The 23,262-nt window shown below is 39.4% G+C and overlaps 1 protein-coding gene and 1 pseudogene across 1 annotated transcript; one reads left to right on the top strand and one right to left on the bottom strand.

Moving 5' to 3' along the window:
• Positions 1-2,702: 2,702 nt before the first annotated feature.
• On the bottom strand, positions 2,703-3,941 carry LOC150019264 (alanyl-tRNA editing protein Aarsd1 pseudogene; annotated as a pseudogene).
• Positions 3,942-9,963: 6,022 nt separating this feature from the next.
• GPRIN3 (GPRIN family member 3) lies at positions 9,964-13,330 on the top strand. Its single transcript, XM_090267935.1, has one exon. The coding sequence runs from the start codon at positions 10,071-10,073 to the stop codon at positions 12,405-12,407; it is 2,337 nt and encodes a 778-aa protein (XP_090124061.1). The 5' UTR covers positions 9,964-10,070; the 3' UTR covers positions 12,408-13,330.
• Positions 13,331-23,262: the final 9,932 nt, after the last annotated feature.

Below are 23,262 nucleotides of genomic sequence, written 5' to 3'. Positions count from 1 at the left end.
TGTGTGACTGTAGAACAGCCAAAATTTGAACCAAAAGATAAAACTATGTATTTCAAAATCTGGGCTCAACCAAATTTGCCTTTGCCTTATTTTGACGTTTATTGCCTGAGTTAAGATTGTGCTATTTGATTTATTATCCATCACATGCAAATACATGAGATCCTTTTATTTTGGAATAAGAAAGTTCCTTTGAAATTATATATTTCACTTTGCCAATGAGTTTATTAGTGGTCTGAAAGATTAAGTGATTAACACAAGGTCACAGAGTTTATAAGAAATAGAGGTAATACCAAAACACACTTGTTCATTAATTTTTTTCTTTTTTTAAGTATATTTTATTGATTACGCTGTTACAGTAGGCCCCATTTTTTTCCCCTTTGCTCCCCTCAGCCCAGTACCCTTCTACCATCCAGCAATCCCAACCCCCTTAGTTCATGTCCATGGGTCAGGCATATAAATTCTTTGGCTTCACCCTTTCCTATATTATTCTTAATTTCCCCCTGTCCATTTTGTACCAACCAATTATGCTTCTTAGTCCCTGCACCATTTCCCCATTTCTCCCCCTTCCCCTTCCCAGTTGATAATCCTCCAAATGATCCCCATACCTAAGATTCTGTTCCTATTCTGGTTTGCTTAGTTGGATTTTGTTTTTATTTTTTAGATTCAGTTGTTGATAGTTGTGAGTTTGTTGTCATTTTAGTGTTCATAGTTTTGATCTTCTTTTTCTTATTTAAGTCCCTTTGACATTTCATATATAATAATGGCTTGGTGATGATGAACTCCTTTAGCTTTACCTTGTCTGGGAAGCACTTCATCTGCCCTTCCATTCCAAATGATAGCTTTGCTGGATAGAGTAATCTTGGTTGTAGGTTGCTTTTCATCACATTGAATACTGCTTGCCATTCCCTTCCTGCCTGCAATGGGTCCTCTGAGAAATCAGCTGATAGTCCTATAGGCACCCCCCTGTAGGCAACTCTCTGCCTCTCTCTTGCTGCCCCCAGGACTCTTTCTTTATCTTTTGCCTTTGGCATCTCAATCATGATGCATCCTGGTGTGGTCCCGTCTGGGTCCAGCTCGCCCGGGACCCTCCGTGCTTCCTGGACCCATGTGTCTATCTCCTTCACAAAATTTGGGAAGTTTTCCTCGTTTTTTTCAATTCTTGCTTCCTCATTCTGCACTGGTTGACTGTTTTTTTTCTTACTTATGTTCCAAATCATTGATCTGAACCCCGGTTTCCTTCCCTTCACCATTGATTTTGTGTGGATTTTCCTTCATTTCACTTAGCATAGCCTTCACTTCTTCTCTTATGTGTTTGCCATACTCAAGCATATCTGTCAAGCCTGTGAGCATCTTTATCACCAGGGTTTTGAATTCTGCATCTGTTAGGTTGTCTGTCTCCTCATCTGTTAGGTTGGCTATCTCCTCATTGCTTAGTTCTCCCACTGGAACCTTGATCCATTCCCACTTTTGGGCTATACTTCTCTGTCTCCTCATTCTGACAGGCTCATTTGTTTGTTTGCCTCTGTGTCCCAGGTAGAGCTGTCGCTCCTGTTATGTTGTAAGGGGCGGAGCCTTAGGGATTCATCAGTAACGGGCGACCTGTTTCACCATATTGTGGCACTGTATGTGGGAGAGGGGTCCGAGAGGTAACAGTGCCGCCTGCCCAGCACTACCCCTTTTCCAGGCACCTCTCCCACTTCTGCACTGGACTGGAGCCCCTCTAGCTGCTGCCCTGGCTGTCGTTACCAGAGTGGGTGGGTCTGTGGACATTCTAGGACTATGGGGGTCCTTTAAACAAGCAGACTCTGCTGTGACTGGCAGTTTCTCCCTCCACCCTAACCCCCACTGTTCTGCACAGTCAGAAGCAGTGAGGCTTTATTTTCCCCGATGCTGGGACTGTGAGCTGCGAGGTCCAGTGAGGAGCTGGGAATGCTCCCCAGGTGTCCCTCCTGACTTTCTAAAACATGTGACTCTTCTTTCTGCCAGCCTGCTGCCACCACACAGAGTCCTCTCCACCCCAGCTCCGCCCCTCCTACCTGTCTGGATAAGTATTTCTTCTTTATATCTTTGTTTGCTGGACTTCCATACAGTTTGATTTTCTGGAACTTCTGGTTGTTTCTGGTTTTGAGGTAGTTGTATTCCTTCTTAGTTGTGGAGAGAGATGCAGCATGTCTGTCTATGCCTCCCTCTTGGCCAGAAGTCTTTACCTAATTTTTCTGATTTTTTTTCTTAAAAGATGTTTATACATAAAGGCACACAAATAAATGTTTATATATGCTTTTTAAAATTTAGTATTTTCCCAACTTTAGGTACCTCTATCTCTCTTTTCCTATCTCCAACTCATCACACTCCCTCCATTTACACCTAAAATGCCACCCTAGATTTTTTAGAATTTATATAATCATATACAAAAATATCTGCACACACACACATACACACAGCATAAACATATGTAGTGTTTTAAGTCATTGCTTTATAAAAATAAAAACATATATACTTTTTTTTATGTCTAACAGGACCAAGTTAGTAAGCTGTTTATTCAGACACCTATTACATAAACACACTCGAGTATATTATATAAATTAGTTACACATGGTACTACAATCATTACAAGTCAAACTATTTTATTGTCCAAGAGACTCTTGCTGTAGACACTAGAGGCCCGTTCTCAATGGCAGGAGCACTGGGGAAATGCTGAGTCCTCACTCCTTGGCACTCTGTGTGCTGATGTAGTCCTGGAGAAGCACCTGCACCTCTGCCCACCAGCTCATCTTGGTGGCCTTACCCTGAAAGTGGCCTTTCTTCCCTGCTCCTTTCCTTTCCAGCACCTCAGTCACCCTGGGCCCAGGGTCTCTATGGCCTCGGCTGGCCCTGCCAGTAAGAAGAGGCCGGCGCCTTTCTCATTGCCCACAGTTAAGAACAGAAATGTCCCCTCTGACCCGATCTCATTGGCAATGATATTCATGAATTCAGAATCACCCTCCTTCCTGTGTAACATGACCACACCTCCCCAGTCAGGACTGTTCCTAAGGCTGTGGGCAGTGTGCACAGCCAGGTCTCTCAGCAGATTCAGGTTGTTCTTCTGCAGGAGCTTGCTGGAGTTCCGTAGCTTTCTCACTGCTTCCCCGTGATCCTCTGATCCACACTTCAGCAAGGTGGTCAGTGCTTTTTCAGTTCCATAACTTCTCTCCATCCACTTCAGCACCTGGTTCCCAGCCAGAAATATCAGGTTGGTTTTGTTCTTCTTCCCCTTCTCAGTGCCCAGAATTTTAATGACCTGAAGGTCACTGAGATTACTCACATGGGTCCCACAGCACATGTTGGAATCAATACTCTTGATGGTAACAACTCGAATGGGCCCAGCATGATCATCCGGCAAACCCCAGCCCCTCACCTGCTCCACCTCAGAATCACCTAGGCTCAGTTCTCACACACAGTCACAGGCAACCACTCTCTCATTTTTTCACTGATGCTCTTCTCAATGGTAGCGACTTGCTCTGCTGTCACAGAAGGGCAGTCCAGCTTGATCACACTCCAGAGTCTCCCTAACTCCCATGATGTTGTCTTCAGCCCAAACAGATGATCAGCAACCGCTGTGATGAGATGCTGTACTAAATGCTGCTGCATGTGGTCAAACCTGCACTCCCAGTCTACCCGAATGTGGACCTCAGTCCCAGGGGTCAGGGGTGTCTGTGTGAAATGATCAGCCTGGGCCCCCTGGCGCATCACTCTCAGCACAGAGATGTCATTGATTGTACCACGGTCATCAGGCTGTCCCCTGCCCTCGGAGAAAAGAAGCGTGTCTTCCAGCACCACTTGAAAACCCTTCAGCACTTCCCTCTTGCCATTGCTTCCTTTGGTTTGCAGCTCCGCTGACGGCAGGAGACCACAGCGGTGGTGGACTTCCGGGCGTAGCTGTCCCACTGACACTGGAACGCCATTGCTGTTGTCTCAAAACATATATACTCTTATCTATGCCTTGCTTTTCTCATTTAACCACATCTTTGGGAAATTTCTCTCAATTGAAAAGTTACAACCTAATTAGTGGTTTCTTTTAATCGTTACATAGCACAGTAGATATATGTCATGATTTTTTCTACCATTTCCCCATTCATGGAGATCAGTTTGTTTTGTTTGTGCCTCTACAAATAGTACTTCAATAATCATAATTGTACCTAAATATATATATATACTGGTATGTTTTTTAGATTTGGGATCACTGGATCAAGGATATGTATATTTTTAATTTCAAAAACTAAACTGCTTCCCTAAGAAGGCTATAACAACATATATTTATAACTACAATTAATCAAAATGGTTTCTTTATCTAGGTCTCCACAGGCTATAATGTTATTACTTTTTAAAAAGAGTTTTTTGACTTCTGGTCAAGATGGAGGTGTAGGTAGACATGCTTCACCTCCTTGCACAACCATGAGAAGGATTACAACTCACCTCAAAACAAAAAACACCCAGAACTTCCAGAAAATCAAACTGTACAAAAGTCTGACAACTGAGGATTTAAAGAAACCATATTCATACAGACTGGTAGGAAGGATATAGATGAGGAACCGGGGACAAGAGGACACGGTGTGGTGGCAGTGAAGCAGTGGTGGCCAGGTGGCAGAAGTGGCAGTGGTGAGTAAGAAGCAGCAGTGGCTGGCAGAAAGGGCAGTCCCATATTCACGTGTTGTGGATAAAAACTGGAAGGGATAACATGGGAGCAAGCAATTCCAGCCTCTGCAGCTCAGAGTTCTAGCACCAAGAAAATAAAGCCTCATAACTTCTAGCCATAAAAATCAGTGGGGGGACTTCTGGCCAGGATGGAGGCCTAGACAGACATGCTGCATCTCCCTCCACAACTAAGAAGGAATACAGCTACCTCAAAACTAGAAACAACCAGAAGTTCCAGAAAATCAAACTGTATGGAAGTCCAGCAAACAAAGATATAAAGAAGAAATACTCATCCAGACAGGTGGGAGAGGCGGAACCCAGGCGGAGAGGACACGGTGTGGTGGTGGCAGCAGTGGCAACAGCAGCAGGCCGGCGTAAATTTCAGCTACACGTTTTAAAAAGTCAGGAGGGACACCTGGGGAGTATTCCCAGCTCCTCACTGGACCTCACAGCTCACAGTCCCAGCATCGGGGAAAATAAAACCTCACTGCTTCTGACTGTGCAGAACAGTGGGGGTTAGGGTGGAGGCAGAAACTGCCAGTCACAGCAGAGTCCGCTTGTTTAAAGGGCCCCAACAGTCCTAAAATGTCCACAGACCCACCCACTCTGGTAACGATGGCCAGGGCGGCAGCTAGAGGGGCTCCAGTCGGTTCAGAAGTGGGAGAGGTGTCTGGAAAAGGAGCGAGTGCTGGGCAAGTGGCATTGTTCCTTCTCAGACCCCCTCCCCCGCATACAGCACCACAATGTGGTAAAACAGGTCGCCCGTTACTGATGAATCCCTAAGGCTCTGCCTCTTACAACATAACAGGAGCAACAGCTCTACCTGGAACACGGAAGCAAACAAACACAGGAGACTTCCAGCCAAGATGGAGGCCTAAACGGACATGCCCTGTCTCCCTCCACAACTAAGAAGGAATACAACTACCACAAAACCAGCATTAACCAGAAGTTCCAGAAAATAAATGGAAGGCCAACGTATGAAGTTATAAAGAAGTGGTGCTCATCTGGACAGGTAGGAGGGGTGAAGCGGGGGAGAAGAGGTCAAGCTGTGCTGTCCTCTGCAGCAGCAGTGATGGCAGCAGGACACCCGTATTTAAGGGGAAGCAAGAAGCACCTGGGGAGCATCCCCGGCTGCAGACCAGACCAGTCAGCTTGCAATTCCAAAGCCGGGGAAGACAGACCCCCATTGCCTTGGACTGTAAGGCCTGGTGGGGGTGGGGACGGAGGAGGAGGCTCCCAGTCTCTCAGCGGAGATTGAATGGCAGGAATTCATCTTGGACCCCCACCCCCGCACAAAACGCCCAGTTGTGATGAGTGCACAGGGTTCCCCGCCTTATAGTGTAAAAGTTGTGACAGCGCTACCCAGGAAGCAAAGGTAAACACAAAACTGTTTAGGATGGCACAGATCATGATAGAGATCCCAGTGACGCAGCTGACCCAACAGCAAATTTCTAATTTAATGAAGCAGCAGATAGAAAATCTTTCTGAGGCACAGTTCAGAGCTTTGTTTATAAAAGCGCTTACAGAGCTAACAGCAGATCTTAAACAAGACAGGGAAGGAATGAAGTCTAGTCCTGCTGAAATGAACAAAAACACATACGAAACTAGTGGCGAGGGCAAAAAAACCAGGGGTCAAATCAACAAATCAGAACATAGGGAAGGAACAAACAGTCAACCAGTGCAGAAACAGGAAACAAGAAGTGAGGAAAATGAGGAGAGGCTCAGAAACTTATCGGACAGCTATAAGTGGGCCAACATCTGAATCATAGGGTTGCCAGAAGGTGAAGAAGAAGAACTAGAAATGGAAAAGTTATGTGAAAAATAATGAAGCAGAACTTCCCTAACTTGGGGAAGGAAATAGACTTACAGGTCCAGGAAGCACAGAGAGTTCCAAAACAACTGGACCCAGGGAGAACCACACCAAGACACATTATATTCAAAATGTCAAAAATTAAGGATAAAGAGAGAATCTTAAAAGCAGCAAGAGAGAAGAAGAGAATTATATACAACGGCATCCCAATAAGACTTTTAGCTGACTTCTCAAAAGAAACTCTGCAGGCAAGAAGGGACTGGCAAGAAATATTCAAAATAATCAAAAGCAAAAACCTACAACCACAATTACTCTATCCAGCGAAGCTGTCACTCAGAATAGAAGGGCAGAGAAAGTGCTTCCAAGACAAAATAAAACTGAAGGAGTTCATCAGATCCAAACCACTGTTATTTGAGATGTTAAAGGGACTTATTTAGGAGAAAGGATCAAAACTATGAACATTAAAATGAAAGCTGTATCACAACAACCAACAACAGAAGCTAGGGAACCGAAACAAAAGCAAATTAAGTAGGCAAGGAGAGTGGGAAGAGAATTATAGGTATGGGGAACATTTTGGGGAGAGGTCAACAGGGAGGGGGAAGGGGGAAATGGAGGGAGATGGTACAGGAATTAAGAAGCATAATAGGAGGGAGTGGAGTAGATAGGAAGATCTTGAGAGAGCTATATGCACAACAAATGGTCTTGGACTAAGGGGGGGTGGCAGACAAGTGGAGGGAGGGATGTCACTGGGTGGAGGGGAACAAAGGGAAAAGAAATTGGGACAACTGTAACAGCATAATCAATAAAGCATATTTTAAAAAAAAATAGTGGGGTTTGGGGAGGCAGAAGGAACTGCCAGTCTCTCAGGAAAGTCCTTTTAAGGTGCCTACTCAGTCCTAGAACATATGCAAACCCACCTTCTCTAGGAACCACCACCAGGGCAAGAGCTAGAGAGGCACCAGTCGCATATGGAAAGATGGTGAAGTGACTAAAAACAGGGAAAATGCCAAGCAGGCCTTCAGCAGATAGGTACAACACTGTCCCCTCTCCAACCCCTCCCCACATACAGAGCCACAAAGTAGTGAAGCAGGTTGCCTCACCCTGGCAAATACCTAAGGCTCTGCCCCTTACAACTTAACAGGTGCTCTAAAGGAGTCAAAGCAGCTCTACCTAATACACAGAAACAAACACTGGGAGGCTGCCAAATTGAGAAGACAAAGAAAGGTGGCTCAAATGAAAGAACAGAACAGAACCCCAGAAAAAGAACTAAACAAAACAGAGATAGCCAACCTATCAGATACAGAGTTCAAAACGCTGGTGGTAAGGATGATCGGAGAGCCCAATGAGTACAGGAAAAGCATAAGGGAAGACATGAAGGTTATATTGAGTGAATTAAAGAAAAATCCATAGGGAACCAACAGTGAAGTGAAGGAAGCCAGGGTTCAAATCAGCTATTTGGAACATAAGGAAGGAATAAACATTCAACCAGAACAGAAAGGAGAAATAAGAATTCAAAAAAGAGAAGAGAGAATAAGAAGACTCTGGGACACCTCCAAAAATGTCAACATCCAAATCATAGGGATGCCAGAAGGAAAAGAGGAAGAGCAAGACATTGAAAACTTATTGGAAAAAAATGATGAGAGAAAACTTCATTATTTTGGCAAAGGAAATGGACATATAAGTCCAGGAAGTACAGAGAGCCCCAAACAAGTTGGACCCAAAGAGGAACACATCAAGACACATCAAAATTAAAATGCCGAAGGTTAAAGATAAAAATAGAATCTTAAAAGCAGCAAGAGAAATGAAGAAAGTTACCTACAGAGGAGTTCCTGTAAAATTATCAGTTGATTTCTCAGAAGAAACTTTGCAGGCAAGAAGAGACTGGCAAGAAGTATTCAAAGTGATGAAAAGCAAGGACCTACAACCAAGATTGCTCTATCCAGCAAAGCTATCATTTAGAATGGAAGGGCAGATGAAGTGTTCCCCAGACAAGGTAAAGCTAAAGGAGTTCATCATCACCAAGCCCTTATTATATGAAATGTTAAAGGGACTTATTTAAGAAAAAGGAGAAGATCAAAATTATGCCTAGTAAAATGACAACAAACTCATTACTATCAACAACTGAATCTAAAAACAAAATAAACTAAGGAAACAACTAGAAGAGCAACAGAACCATAAACATGGAAATCATATGGAGGGTTGTCAGCGGGGAGGTGGAAGGGGGTGAATGGAGGAAAAAGTGCAGAAGTTAAGAAGCATAATTGATAGGAACAAAATAGACAGGGGGAAATTAAGAATAATATAGGAAAGGGTGAAGCCAAAGAACTTATATGCATGACCCATGGACATGAACTAACAGGAAGGATTGCTGGAGGGAAGTGAGTACTGGGCAGAGGGGGCAAATGGGAGAAAATTAGGACAATTGTAATAGCTTAATCAATAAAATATACTTTAAAAAAATTTTTAAAGTTTTTCCCAATGTAATTGTCAAGTAAAATCTAATTGTTATATATTTTTTTGCATTTCTTTGACTACAAATGAATTTGAACATCTTTTCATAAGCTTATAGATTGTTCGATTCCCTATCTTGCAGTTTTGCCTCCTAACAGATTTTTAAGAGCTTCTGTTGTGTAACAGATATGTTTGCTTGTCTTCTAAAGTTGCAAACCTTTTCCCACACCTGTTGTATTTGTTTATGTTATTATTGCCAGGCAAAATTTTGAATTTTACTTAGACCCACATGGTTATGTTTTTCTAATAGTTTCTCTATTTTATACCTTTCCAAAGGAAGCTTACCTTCACTGTCCCTAGATTTTATTTATGTTTCCTAGGTTCTCTTACAGAATATTTATTTATTTGTTTGTTTGTTTATTACCTTTTTGTTTTTTATTTATTTTCTAAACCTTTAATTCATCTAAATCCATCTAGGATTAATTTTTGGAATTACTGTAACATAAACACCTAGTGTTCTTCCAGATGAATAAACAGTTTGCCAGTCCTTTATACTAAGTAATCCATCCTTTGTCACTAAATGGAAATGCCTCTCGTTATATATGTTATATATTAAATACTCATTTGTATGTGGATCTATTTCTAGATATTCTGTTTCACATGTCTGTTTAAGCCTATTTTAATACTTATTGATTTGATCACAGTAGCTTTAAAGATTTTCTGATATCTGGTTAATCAGATTACACAAATGATTTTTAAGGTAGTTATGAATGCTTAGGTAGATAATTTAAAATCTATTTGCTAGACAGCAGTGAAATGCAAAAAGAAACTAGTATATCAAAATAATACCTGTACACTTGAAATATTTTTCCAAAATTTTACTTTCCAAGATCTATATATTTTTAAATGAACAAATCCGTGGAGAAAAGATTTAATGCATTTATGAGGTCTTCTACAAATGGCAGGTTTATTTTCAATTGTTAAATGCTGTACCGTATTAATGGTACTGTTTCCTTGATTCGCAGATCAGTCCTTCAGAGGAATCATCCTTGACTGTGTCTTTGCTCTGAGCTACGACAGCTTCCCAGAGAGAGCACTGCTCAGGGGTGAGCCCTGAGGTTTCCTGAAGAGAAATTCCATGGGGACTGTACCTGACCCTCTAAGAACAGCAAAAACTTCCCTGATCACAGCTTCTGCAAAAGAAGATGGTCTAGGAGAGATACAGGCTGCCTCACTTCAACCTCAGCCAACCCTCCCATGTAGGAACACCAATGGCCTTTCCAGCAAGCCTGCGGAACCAGACCTCAACCCCACAACAGCTTCTGAGGCCTTGATGCAGGCCTGTGAGCATGAAACCGCCCAGCCAGACATGTCTTCTCCTGGCATCTTCAATGAGGTAGAGAAAGCATCTCCCACATCCAACTCCCCTGGCAATACCCAGCTGCCAGTAAACAGCAAGCCCACAGCACCAGCCCCGTGTTCCACAGCAGTTAAGGATCATATACACGCAGCATTTACAATGCCGGCCAGTCAGCACACCCACCAGGCCATCCCAGGTGACCAGCCCAATGCCAGCGCCTCATCAGGATCTGAAGATACACTGGGGAAATCACAGAGAACCTCAGATACAGAGCAATCTGAGAAGTCAAGTGGTCCTGTGGGAGGGCCTTGTAGCAGCAGCAAAGATCAAGTGCCCTGTGATTTTACCTCTCAAGAACCAATCCAGAAAATGGCACAAACTGCAAAGCCAGCAGCCAGGATGTTCAGTCCTGCCTCCCCTCCTGTAGGCGGGCCTAAGGGGGAAAGTTGGGGAGCCATTTATGACTCCAAGACGAGGTCCTGTGAATCTCCAGCAAGAGAAGACATATGTTCAGGGAACAAACAGCCCTCTGTCACCAACTCAGATACCCAGGCCTTGGGTTCTGTGACACCTCAACCATCCCACCTCACTAGCAAAGGTTCAAATTCAGAGAAGATGCCCCTACCAGCACAACATCAGGTGTCAAGGTTCAAAGAAGCAAGTACGATGACCAGCCAAGATGAGAATGAGATCAAGGAAGTTCCCAACAGGGCTCAGCAAGATGCTGAAGTACAGGCAGTGGTGAGTGTCCAAAGCAGATCTGTCTCCACCAGCCCCAGCATCCTCCCTGCATTCTTAAAGGAAACCCCTGCTCCTGAGTGTCTGAAACAAGAGCAGCTGCATGTCATTTGCTACAGCAGCGGGAGCCACACATTGGAGCTGTCAGTCAACACCCTAGACCCCCAGGAGTCGGGGCAGTGCCCTGGCATTATGCCAGAGGTGCACGTCCTGGCAGCCACAGCTGTTTCCACAGCTTTCCAAGAGGATGGTAAATTGGTGAACCTACCAGGTGAGGTCCTCAATACCTCATCAATCAATGTGGCATCCAGTAATGCCCAGGATATCTGTACAGAAGATGGGAGGTCAGCAGGAATGACCCCAGCAAGAGCGGAGCCCACCTCTAAACAGCTTTCAGGTACTAATTCTAGCTCCCTAAAAGCTAGCCTCATTGACCACATTTCTATCTGTGCAGGAAGTCAAAATGAAACCAGTTATGGATTTGGGAAATCTGAAACCCAGCCATCTGAGCTTGCAGTGAAAACCACAAATGAGCACAAAACAGACCCAGATTGCAAACTCTCCAACTCCTGCAGCCCTGCCATAAAAACTGAGCAGTTAGGACACTCGGATCCCACTAATAAAGGAAACTCAGGAGAGAAGCAGCCTTCCTCTCTTCAGATGGCAAAAGAACAAGAATCTAGGGGCACAGATATCCTAGATGGGAGGGCAGGGGCAGAGGCCAAAACACTACTGCTCAACCCTAAATCTCAAGAAAGTGGAGGCACAGAGTCAGCTGTCCATCCCATACCCTCCCCAGTTAGAAATAACCAGGAGGGCACCCTAGAAGAAAATAGACAGACCAAGACAGCCACCAGCCTGAGCCTGCCGTCTGATTCCATGGGTGACTCCAGTCCTAGTTCAGGCAAGAGGACCCCTTCTCGCTCCGTCAAAGCCAGCCCACGCCGAGGCAGCCGGGTCAGTGAGTTTCTCAAGGAGCAAAAGTTAAACGTGACAGCGGCTGTAGCCCAGGTGGGATTCACTCCAGGAGAGAAGAAGAAGCAGCTTGGCACTGACTCCAAGCTGCATTTGAAACAGTCCAAGCGCGTCAGGGACGTGGTGTGGGATGAACAGGGCATGACCTGGGAGGTGTATGGTGCTTCCCTGGACCCAGAGTCCCTGGGCGTCGCCATCCAGAACCATTTACAGAGACAAATCCGGGAACACGAGAAATCAGTAAAAGTGCAAAGCAGCCAGACCCGGAGATCCATTTCCTCAGATACTTCTTCAAATAAAAAGCTCAAAGGCAGGCAGCACAGCGTTTTCCAGTCCATGCTGCAGAACTTCCGACGCCCCAACTGCTGCGTTCGTCCTGCCCCTTCCTCCGTGTTAGATTGAGAGGGAACGAGTGTGGGTACCCTTGAGTACTTCCAGGGCCATCCTAAGTGTCTGCCCACGGTCAAAGCTTACTTAGCTTTTCCATGAGAGACCTAGGAGAGAAAGCGAGTATTAACAATAGGAAATTACTATTAACAATTGTTGGGCCTTTGATTGGGGATTCATAAATTAAAGTATCATTTCAATTTGAAAGAAAGAACAAGAGAAAAGCAAGCTTCGCTGAAAGTGTATGACCTTAATTAAGAGGAAATAGGTTCACTGGGTTTTTTTTAATATGCTGTTGCTTATAAAACCAGGATTAGCATTATACATGTGTCATTTTGCATTACTGTCTCAATTTATCACACTATGGTATTTCCATTACAATCTCTGCTTTGTGTTAAAAACACTAAAAACACTATTAGCAAAATCACTGTCTGTACTTTCTAGTCCTATTGCAATAAGAGTGCTGTTACCACACAAAATTTAAGTAGCTGCTAAGAACTATAATGTAAAAAACTGAAACAAATTGGACTCATTCCTAGGTCAGATGACATTAAGTAAAAGCATTTAAATTCATAATATACCAAATACGAGTTTATATTTGTAAACATCTATAGATAATCATTTTTATAAACCTTGTTATTCCTCTTAATAAACTTAAGAAAGTTACATTAGGAAAATTAGCTATGTTTTTTAATATTAATACTGTCCACATAAGACATGAATTTATATATACAGATTTTCCAGCACTGAAGGCAAGCTGCATCTCTGTGATTCTGACTAGGTTAAATTCATATTCCCTTACTCTAGAGAAAGTACATGTGACCAAATTCTTGAAAAGAGTCATCAAATTATTGATAATACTAAATTTTATGTTGTACAGGTGTTCTCCAAAAATATTCTACTGACAATATTAATTGACAAATATGTTCTGTGGTGAAAAAAAAAGAAAGCTTCCTGAGTAATAAAAACAATATGTTTAATTTAGACTCCTGTAAACAGGAAGTAGTTTGTGTTTTTCTTTTGATTTGATTCAGTAACTTCTAATAGAAAAATGTAGTCAACAAAAAATAGAACACAAGCTTGCTTACAGTTTTTGTAAGTTAGACTAATATCATGTAAATGCTTAAGTTTTTAACATAGAGCAAAAAGATAACTTCTGCAAACTTACTGATTTTAAGAGAAGTACCATCATATCTCACCCTTCAAACCCAATAAAGAGAGGCCTTACTAAAACACAGTTTGAGCTTTGGTCCTTGAGAACATAGACACCTGTCTGAGCTCAGCCTTCACCTGTCTCCAGAATTGGGCCCTGTCCATGGGACCCACGAGTGTCTTGCAGGGCACTGGGCTAAGGTGACCAGCAGTGGTTTAAGAATTGGGGTAGTGTGGAAGAGTGGAATGAGCTAGGGTCCTGGAAAGGCTTCCCCTCCTAGATTCATTTAGGGAGAACACTGCTCACCACCTTGCATTTAGAAGATCATATTGCCTTCTCTAAATTCATTCCCCTAGATGAGACAGATGGCCATGTAGCCTCTCTCCGGAGACTCATAAATGCCATTTTTGCATGAACTCAAAATCTCCATTTTGGCTTCTTTTTTTTTTTTTAAATTATAAATCTCTTTTGCAGGTGCTGAACACATGGGGGTAATCATACCTGAACTTTAACACCACAAGCTACACTGAGCACAACCTAAATAAATTAGTCATAGCCATTGATTTCTTTCAAAGCAATTGGACTGTATAGGAGGCCTGCCTGAGTAGACCATAGTCACAGCATTCTCAGAGCCTGAGAAGGGTACTTAATAGTGGTTGTACTTGGAACTTATAATGAATTTTTTAATGATACATTTTTCAGTTTCTCGACAATTGATCTCCGTTAGGAATGCTGTCTAAAGTAGAAATTACCATCAAATTAGAAAACAAATTACTATTATGATTAGAGATTTGGTCTAAACCTTTCTTTGGGCCTTAAATTACATTTATAGTAATGTTCATGTCCCTTCAGTCGGAAATGCCTTTTCCAGGATGTAATCTCACTCACTGGCTGTTTCCCTCACACGCTGGCATACGTGCTATGTATACACAAAGAACACCCTGTGTACACAGTGGCAGCTGTCAACAGTACCCACTCCAGATGGGTGGGCCCCCGGTAATCCTCTGCTGTGAAGTGGCTAGAACAGGCTGTTCCTGCATTAAAATAAGAGAAAAGAAAGAATTCAGTATCTGGTAATATTTATTTTTATGAGTTTGTAGTAACCACATGATTTATGAATAGTTAAATGAGGCAGAGGCCTAAAAAAGTAGGCATTTGTTGCACATTAAATAAATATAAAATTAGATTTAATTAATTAAAACTAAATTTCATGTTATAGTTGTGCCTTTCATAGTAAAATTTAATATTTGAGGGGGTAACTAACTGGGTTTTTTTTTGGTGCTGGAACTAACCTTTACTTCTTAACCCTTTTTTAGTTTTCATTTTTACTTCTGCCATGCACTGGAGGGTGTCACAAAATATTACAACACCTTCCTTGTTTTGTTTCTTATTGAATCTTACAGAAGGAACGCTTTTAAAAACAGTAATAGAAATAGATTATCAAATGATAAGTAAGAGAGGAACCTGTTCAAGAGAACCATGTTTTTATATTATTATTCCCTAAGTACTGTCAAAAAAAACCTGGGCTTAAAAATCTACCTTTACTTTGATCCGTGACACAGCACAGACATTCAGTACATTGTTTGTGACTCCTTAGATTCACTCAATGAATGAGGTTGTAAAACAATTTTAATGACAGACTCTTTGAACTTGTTCAGTTATTTTTACCTGTGTGGCACACATTGGGTTGAAAGTTGTCTGTTTTTGTTCTTGAATTATTTTAGGTATGTTTGAATTCTTTTTAATGCATTTTAGTTGAAATAAATGAAGGAAATGTTTTATTAAATAAATATTAAATATAAAAGAGAGATGGGTTAGAACACAGTGTCTGGAAGATAATAAAACATTAAAAGTGTTAAGATGCTATCCAATTTACCCAGTGAATACTAGAATTTTTTATTTAAGTATTGATTTTTCTAATTTTATGATGATAAGAAAATATTCCTTCAGCTGCCATATGTTTATCTTCAGTGCTTTTCTAATTATATTTTTCTTGGTTATTGGTTTTAATGCACACACCAACAACTTTACATATAGTAAGATTCTAATTAATCTCTGTGTGTTTTGGACCAGTGGCATAAATTGAACATTTTGTTAGGTCAAAGTTAACCAAAAACCTTTTTGTTTGCAACCAAACTGAAATATTTATAAAATACATGAATAAAATTTCCTACCTTGACAAGTTCAGCCATATTAAATATTATTTTATGTTTATGGTGTTTAATCTTTAGGATTATCTGATATTGTTATTTCACATACCAGTGTTTTTCATGCTATAGGTTAAATATCAAAATTTAGATAAATTGGACTGAATATGCACGTGTAATGTATATCCTAGAGCTTGAGTTTTGGAGTCAACTACTTAATAAGATTAAGCTTGTCGTCTTAAAATAGAAAACTGAAGAGGAGTTCCTATCATTCTGGGAATGCTTGTATATACCACGTGAAGACTATATTATGATGTGACTTTAAAATTTGTTTACAGAGGTTATATATGAGTATGCTATTAATGTAAATTGTTTGGCCTTTGCTGTATCTGCTCTGTTAATATTTTACTGCCTAAATGTGAGAAATTGTCTTCACTTCCTCCAACATATTGTGCAAGTATTAAAAGATTTGTCCACATCTAATATCATATAATTCACCATATCCCTTGTCTACTTTTTAAGAATTAGTGTAAAGAAAAACAATGCATTAGAATAAGGTTTCCGTATATGTATGTGTGTTTTTACCAGAAATTGGGCACTGGCAGCCTTCTGTAGGCCTCTACCTGTCTGATTTACTAATCAGGTACAATGTTGCCATGGAGAAGATGCTGTCTACTCTCTCCTACTTTGCCCTAAATGGTATTTGAGAAATGAGGCCTATGAATTGCCCTTTGTGATAAAAATACAGTGAACTCAGCAATATATTGGGTAAATGAGTTGACCATTTTGTCCCTACCCTTCTTTTGTATCTACAGAGTAAATCAGAAGTCTTGTTCATGTTTACTACTTTATATTCATATCTGAGCATTTGTTTTCTATTAGCAATGTTCCTTGTGCATGGCCCTTTTGGTTGAATCATTCCAAATGTTGGTCAGCTGCTGCCACTTGGCATATAAGTGATATGCTGAATCTTCTGTCCATCCTTCTGAAACTGGCTGAGTAATTATAAATGTCATCTGTGCAGACACATGGGCTTAAGGATGTCTACAAAATTTTAGACATTTTTGCAAAAGGGGAAAAAATAGTCTTATAAAGATTGAAACAGATTTCCATGAACTTTATCCTAGTCTTCGAAAAAAATTCTCCTTGGCTACAGAAATCAAATAAATTTGATTTGCAATGACCAAGGACATAAATGAAATGGATGAAGTTGGAAAAATTCTGTCTCACAAGTAATCAGTGGCATCTGCCAGAGGTCATTACAACTACTTCTAACTGTGAACACTCACCAGCTAACCTACTCACTTGCCACAACCAAATAACCTCTCAAAGTAAATCCAATGCATCTGTATATGTATGTAGATAGAAATAACAAAATATCCTGAAAAGTTACTGTTGACTCTTAGGTAATCAAGATGATGATAATTTTAAAGGACATTTAAAGAACCATGGGCCTTGGTGAAATGACTCTGGAGGCCAGAATGGTGCAACAAGATGTTATTTACAAGTTTGGTGTTTTCTTTTCTTTTCTTTTTTTTTTTGAGTCCCAGCTATCTTAGATACTAATCATAAGAATAAAGACTGTTGAATATGAAATCAAAGCCAAGCAATAATGTGCCAAAACACGCAGTTATACCAGCAAGTGCATCTACTATGAGCACACCATTGTATAATTATGGTCTGCTCCGTGAACACTGACTGTAACCCACAGGATAAAATAAGTAAAGACATCATTTCTCCTTTCTTACTGGAAAATCTTGTTTATGAGCATCATAAAGAGGTACAGCACTAGTGAGCATTATTAGACATGTGGGTAACCATCAAGACAGAAAAGGAGTTCAAAAGTCTTGCTAGCTTAAAACTCAAAACAGCTCCAACCAGAAACTTCGTTGAAATGGAGCATTTAAACATATGGTTAATTGCTCTCCCTGGACACTTGCATGTAGAAGAGCAATTAACTCTGCCTGGAGGATTATCAGCCTTAGCTATGAAAAATGGGCTCCCAAATGTAAAATAACTAAACCATGAGTACTCATATCAAGGGACCTCATATAATGCCTTACAGAAAGAAAATGATGTTCCAGATGGGCGTTCCTAAATATTAATTCTTCACCAAGTATCTTTTGGGGTTCAAGCTGAAAATCCACTGGCTGCAAAACAGTTGGAATAGAAGTCACATAATCTGCATTTCAGGAAAAGGTACTGATGATCAACCAGCACGCTGATAATTATGATGAGAGATACCCAAGTTATTTAAGTGTGTTAAGGAGAATTAAATGGGAGAGAAATGCCAACTTCTTTTTTGATTTCTTAACACATGCGGATGTCATCCACTATTTCTGGAGTGAAAATTATAGCTTGCTTTCTGACACTGCTGCTAGCATTATTCTTTGTACTTTAAAAATTAAATTGTCTATTCGTTAGAAAAACTTTTAAGCAGTTACACAACTTTTTCTGATTCATATTATTGCTTTTAATATTACTAAAGACTATGTATAGAGCAAACTATATGTGTAGAAAGAGCTTATCCAGGTTTATCAGTATCTTTTAATGAGTTTAGATTAGAATATTCCTTAGTATTTATTTTAACTGCATCTTTGAGGAATTTATTTTTTATAATGTTTTTTATCATGTCTTAAAATGATGTTGGTAAACCAGGAGATTGCAGTATTGTAGTCATACTCCTGAATCCCTAGAGGAGAGGAGAGACTAATTCTTGTTTTAAGGGCATCTTGAGATGCCTTTACAGAGGTTAAGAGAGGTCAATGGGGCCTGAAAACTCAAGAAAGAAATATACTAACAATTACTAAATTTCTAAATGTATTTAGCTCTGCTGTAGTAATATGTTGTGGACAATATGTTGTGCATAATACTGTAGCTGGTTGTGGTATGTCAATACATTCTGTAAGTGTGTATGGTCTGTGAGTGATTGGTTCTCTATTTTTATGTGTAGAAAAAATAACATGTTGTACCCCATTTTAAGGCCAAGTCCTATCATAAGTAGGCACATGTACAAAAGTGAATAAAGCCAACAAAAGTGTGTATGTGTATTTAGTAACAGTCCTTTTATTTTTGAAGGTCAGAAAGGGCTGTTGGGCTTTTTTAACCATCTTCAATAGTAGGTAACATAATTATCACAAAGGCTCAATATAGTTATCAGTACATTGGCCTGTTAATAAATATGCCAAGGCTAATTAACCATGCCATTAGTCACAGGTAAGGTCAGTTCTTTGACCACTGGGATGATTTACATTCCTCACACATCTTCTCTGTTGTTAAGTGTGTGACTAGGATATACATACTATGGGTGTGATTGTGTACATACCTCGTATGAATTTTCTCAATCCTCAAAGCAGCTACAGAAAAGCAGGAAGAAGAAACAGTTGTTCAAAAGCCTCAAAAGGGCTAATTGAATTGTACTTTTATTTTCTACACATAAAAATGTATACATAACATTCTGTAAATAGCTTATCCACATATATATGCACACATAAATGCATTTTATTCATATTGGTATATTTAAGTAAGTCACAAAACAACTAATCAAAAACTACATTTTTAAATGACTGTTCTGCTTTACATATATTAGTATTGGGTCAGATGCTCTCTATTAAATGGTGTTATTCCCTGGTAGCCAATTTGGAAAACGGGGAAGATTCAGCTGGGCCACAAAAATCCTGTTAGCATCTTGCTAGAGCACACACTGCACTTCAAAGGTTTGGCATTGTTTCTTTAAGCACCTAGTTCTATATGTGAAAGTGACAGACACTCGGGAAAACCAATTATGTTTTGTAGATCCAATTTGTACAAATGTACAAATAGTGCGTTTATTTGCACAGGCTGATAAAAAGCCCTGCATTTTTTAGAGGTATATCCCTAGATTTTAAGAGCATATAATCATGTGAAATGAAAAATGATGGTAGACATTTTTCTCTTGAGATCAGCAAAACAGTGTTTAGCCACAGCAAAGAGAAGTCTAGAGTAAAAAACTGTTTTAATTACAGATGATGTTGGTAGGATAATAGAATATGAGCAACTATGAGATCCTTAATACAGACTCAAATAAATTACTATTATTGATAACAGGTGATACTGTGTGACCTAGCTAATAAGATTAGTCATTAGCCAGCAAATGTCAACACTGGACAACATTTTTCGATTTATCACAATTTCAATCTGTGAATTGATATTGTTTAAATTTCTCTCATTTCTTTTGAAAGGGAATGCACTATTAGAATCAAGAAGTCTGATCTGGTTCCTAAAACCTACTATGATTTGACCCCAATTTGTGATACAAACTTATGTTGGCTGGGTATTAGGTTGAAGATATGAATGGAGATGCCAGAATTTCCCATTAATAGAAAATTCTGTATGGCAAAGTGCAAATATAACCACTCCTCAGTAGAAAGTTAATGATACCATTTAATATATATATTCATGTCTTTGAGAATGAATGTGGCATCTTTATGTCTTAGACAAAAACTAAAGGTTAATCAACCATAAGAACACTACAGGTATAACTATAGCTGACTGTGATTTTTAACTACTAAAAACATACTTGTTCATAAGAGCAGCATACCTAAAATCTTGCTGTTTGGCAATATTTACTGTTGCTTACAAGATAAATTTATATAATTATTTTGGAGAATGCGTATTAAGTGCCACCCAAAAAAGTTATAGTTGTCAATGTGAGAGTCACTTATGTTTGCAAATTCTCAGCAGAAAAAGACAAAGGTGTAGTGAAAGTTAAATCACTGAAGAAATCGTAATACCACAATGATATTCCACTTATGAATGTATCAATATTAGAATCTAAAATTATGTTTTCATGATGTCTATATACAAAGTTCATAAAATGGTTTATTCAAGGAAGTCCTTAATGTTTCAGAAATTGACCTACCAATTAAATTTTATTTCCTAGAAAAAAGACAAAATGTTATGATTTACATAAGGATAGATTAATACTTTGGAATTATATACACTTCCACCCTCATTTTGGGTTTGATTTTTGGATTAATGAACAAAATTCAACTGATGCTTTACCCTTGAAAAATTTTCAAATATGATTTTTGCATTTCATTTCCATAATAAACATAATATAGATTAAATTTTACTGTGTTTGTTTTTGTTGTTATTATTATTGCTTTTGCCATTATTGTAATTGTTCTTTTAGCCCTAGATATTTAGAGTCAGTTGATTTTCGGGATGGCGCTCTTCTGCTAGGAATCCTCAGGGGAGCTGAAAGTATTTTACAATGAAAGTAGAAGTTCCAAAGAAGTAACAATACCTGTAGGTCATCCGAAGAAATGGTTTTTCCTGCTCTTGATGGCAGAGCAGTGTGTGTGTGTGTGTCTGTCTGTGTGTGTGTGTACATACTTTTGCTCTTGCTTGGTAAGAGTGGTGAGAGCTTGGCATGCATGAAAATACAGAAAAGGGTGAGGGTACGGTACCCATCAGCTCTTGCGGTGGCATGGACCACCTGTATTCAAGCTTATATTGTCTCATGTCTGGACTTAGCTGCCTATTTGACAGGAACATTCAGGCGTGAGCTATGGAGTTCCAGCCTCTCTGCCTACTCCTGAGTCAAGTCAGGATCCTGCATTTAGGTTCTAGGAGATAAAAAGCTCTACCTTGTCTTCCAATCCAGCCTAACCATTAGTAAAACTAACGCTATGAATTGGAATTATTTTTGCTTCCTTGAATCTGATTTCAATTAATCAAGGAACTGTAGACTGGGAGGGGTACAAGATTTATAGACGCCAAATCTCAAAACATGATTTAGTGAACTTTCAATAGGGGTTTCAAAACTTCCAAGGCCCAGACTATCCCACAGCTACTCTGTGTGTATAAATACATTCTATTTCAAACTAAAATGGTATCCTAGGGCTGCCATTATGTAACTTGTATACTTAGACATTCATTGGCAAAATCAAACTTCATGTGTTTCCAAAGGTATAAGTGCTATTCATGGAGAAGTTAGATCACGCAAGAGTCCTCAGTGGGGCTGAGATTGTTTTCCTTATGGCAGGGGCTGCTTATGTCTCACCAACAGGTGTTTTTCCTGTTAGGTGCCATTTTCAGCCAACTGTTCTCACTCATCCACATCTTTCATGTTAAGTAGTAAATACAGGGCAGACTCCTTGGCATAATCAGGCTTCACTGGACTTATTGTGAACTCAAATCACCTCTTGTTTCTTGTGAAGGGTCTGCTTTTTGTAAACCATAGAGGATCTTTTACAGCCTGCCACACATACTTAATGAATTTGAGAATACAACATTCTTTAATTTTCCTCAACACCATCTATGAACTGTTAGTGAGCTAAATTACAGAATTCTAAAATCTTTAGACCCTTAGAATGTTCTAAATGTTCTGCAACCAGTTTTTCTAAATATATCACAGAGGACTAACACAGTTAAAATTCAAATTGTCAGGATGGAAGCTGAAAATGCTCAAAGAGATTTCTGATAGGATTACCAGCATCTCAGGGATGACATTTTCCTCCATCTTTTTTTATTCCCACTTGACAACTGTCAATCAAATTGCAAAGGAACTTTGGCCTACTATTCAAAAAGAGAAAAGAAAAACTAAGCACAATGTCATTGTCAAATATATTATTATAGGTGTTTAAAAGCAAAATAAAATTTCTTAAAGAACTGGGAAATATTTGCTTGTTATCTATGTTCTCTTGGCCCAAAATCAATACAAAGAATAATGGCTAGGTGCCAGACATTCTGCTGAGTCTTTCCACATATGTCTCAACCTCGGCAGGTATTGTATATAAATGCAAACTGTTTTTCGGTTAATTGTCTTTTAGTAGTAGGTACTTGAAACATATGAGTTGGATGTTCAAAGAGATATACTGGCTCAGAACCAAAGAATGCTGAGTTCAAATTTCAACTTTAAAGCTAAATTCCCTGGCCAAGTCATTTAATATTTTTGAAGCTCAATGCATTCATCTGTAAATTATACATAACAATACATACTTTGAAAAATTATGTGACTGAATGACGGGCAAAACAAATGTTACTTTCTTCTGCTACTCCTTGGAGTTTTGCTTTCTTATTTGCTTGAACGTTATTGCTCTATTGTAAACAGACTGGCATTCTGTCATTTTCTTCCATTTAGTAAACTTTTTATAAATCTAGATAAAATAGTAAGAAAATATACATAAATAGTGATTTTAAATGTATTTTCCTTTTTCTTTAAAGCATGCGGTTAATACATTCAAACATTTAGAGCTGTCAGAACTTCAAGAATTATTTTTAAGTTTAACTTTGTCACATCAAATATGACTTTTAAAATAATGGTTAAATGCTAATAAAATTACCAATTCAAAAAAGGAGGAAAAGGGAAACAATTGGTAACTTTACACTAAATTAACAATTTAGATATATAATACAAGATTCCATATGCAAATGAAAGTCATATAACTGACAAAATATTATAATATTTAAAACTAGGAATACCTACAAATCAGTTACAAAAAAATGAACAATACAACAGAGATTTGTCAAACTGCATAAGCAAGCATCATAAATGTATGAAAATATGCTCCACTTCAGTCACAAG

The sequence above is a fragment of the Furipterus horrens genome, unplaced genomic scaffold, assembly GCF_987537825.1.
Source record: "Furipterus horrens unplaced genomic scaffold, mFurHor1.1.pri manual_scaffold_2, whole genome shotgun sequence".
In the NCBI taxonomy this organism is placed as follows: domain Eukaryota; kingdom Metazoa; phylum Chordata; class Mammalia; order Chiroptera; family Furipteridae; genus Furipterus; species Furipterus horrens.
The sequence above is the reverse complement of the archived record's forward strand: the minus strand, read 5'-3'. Positions and strand labels throughout refer to the sequence as shown.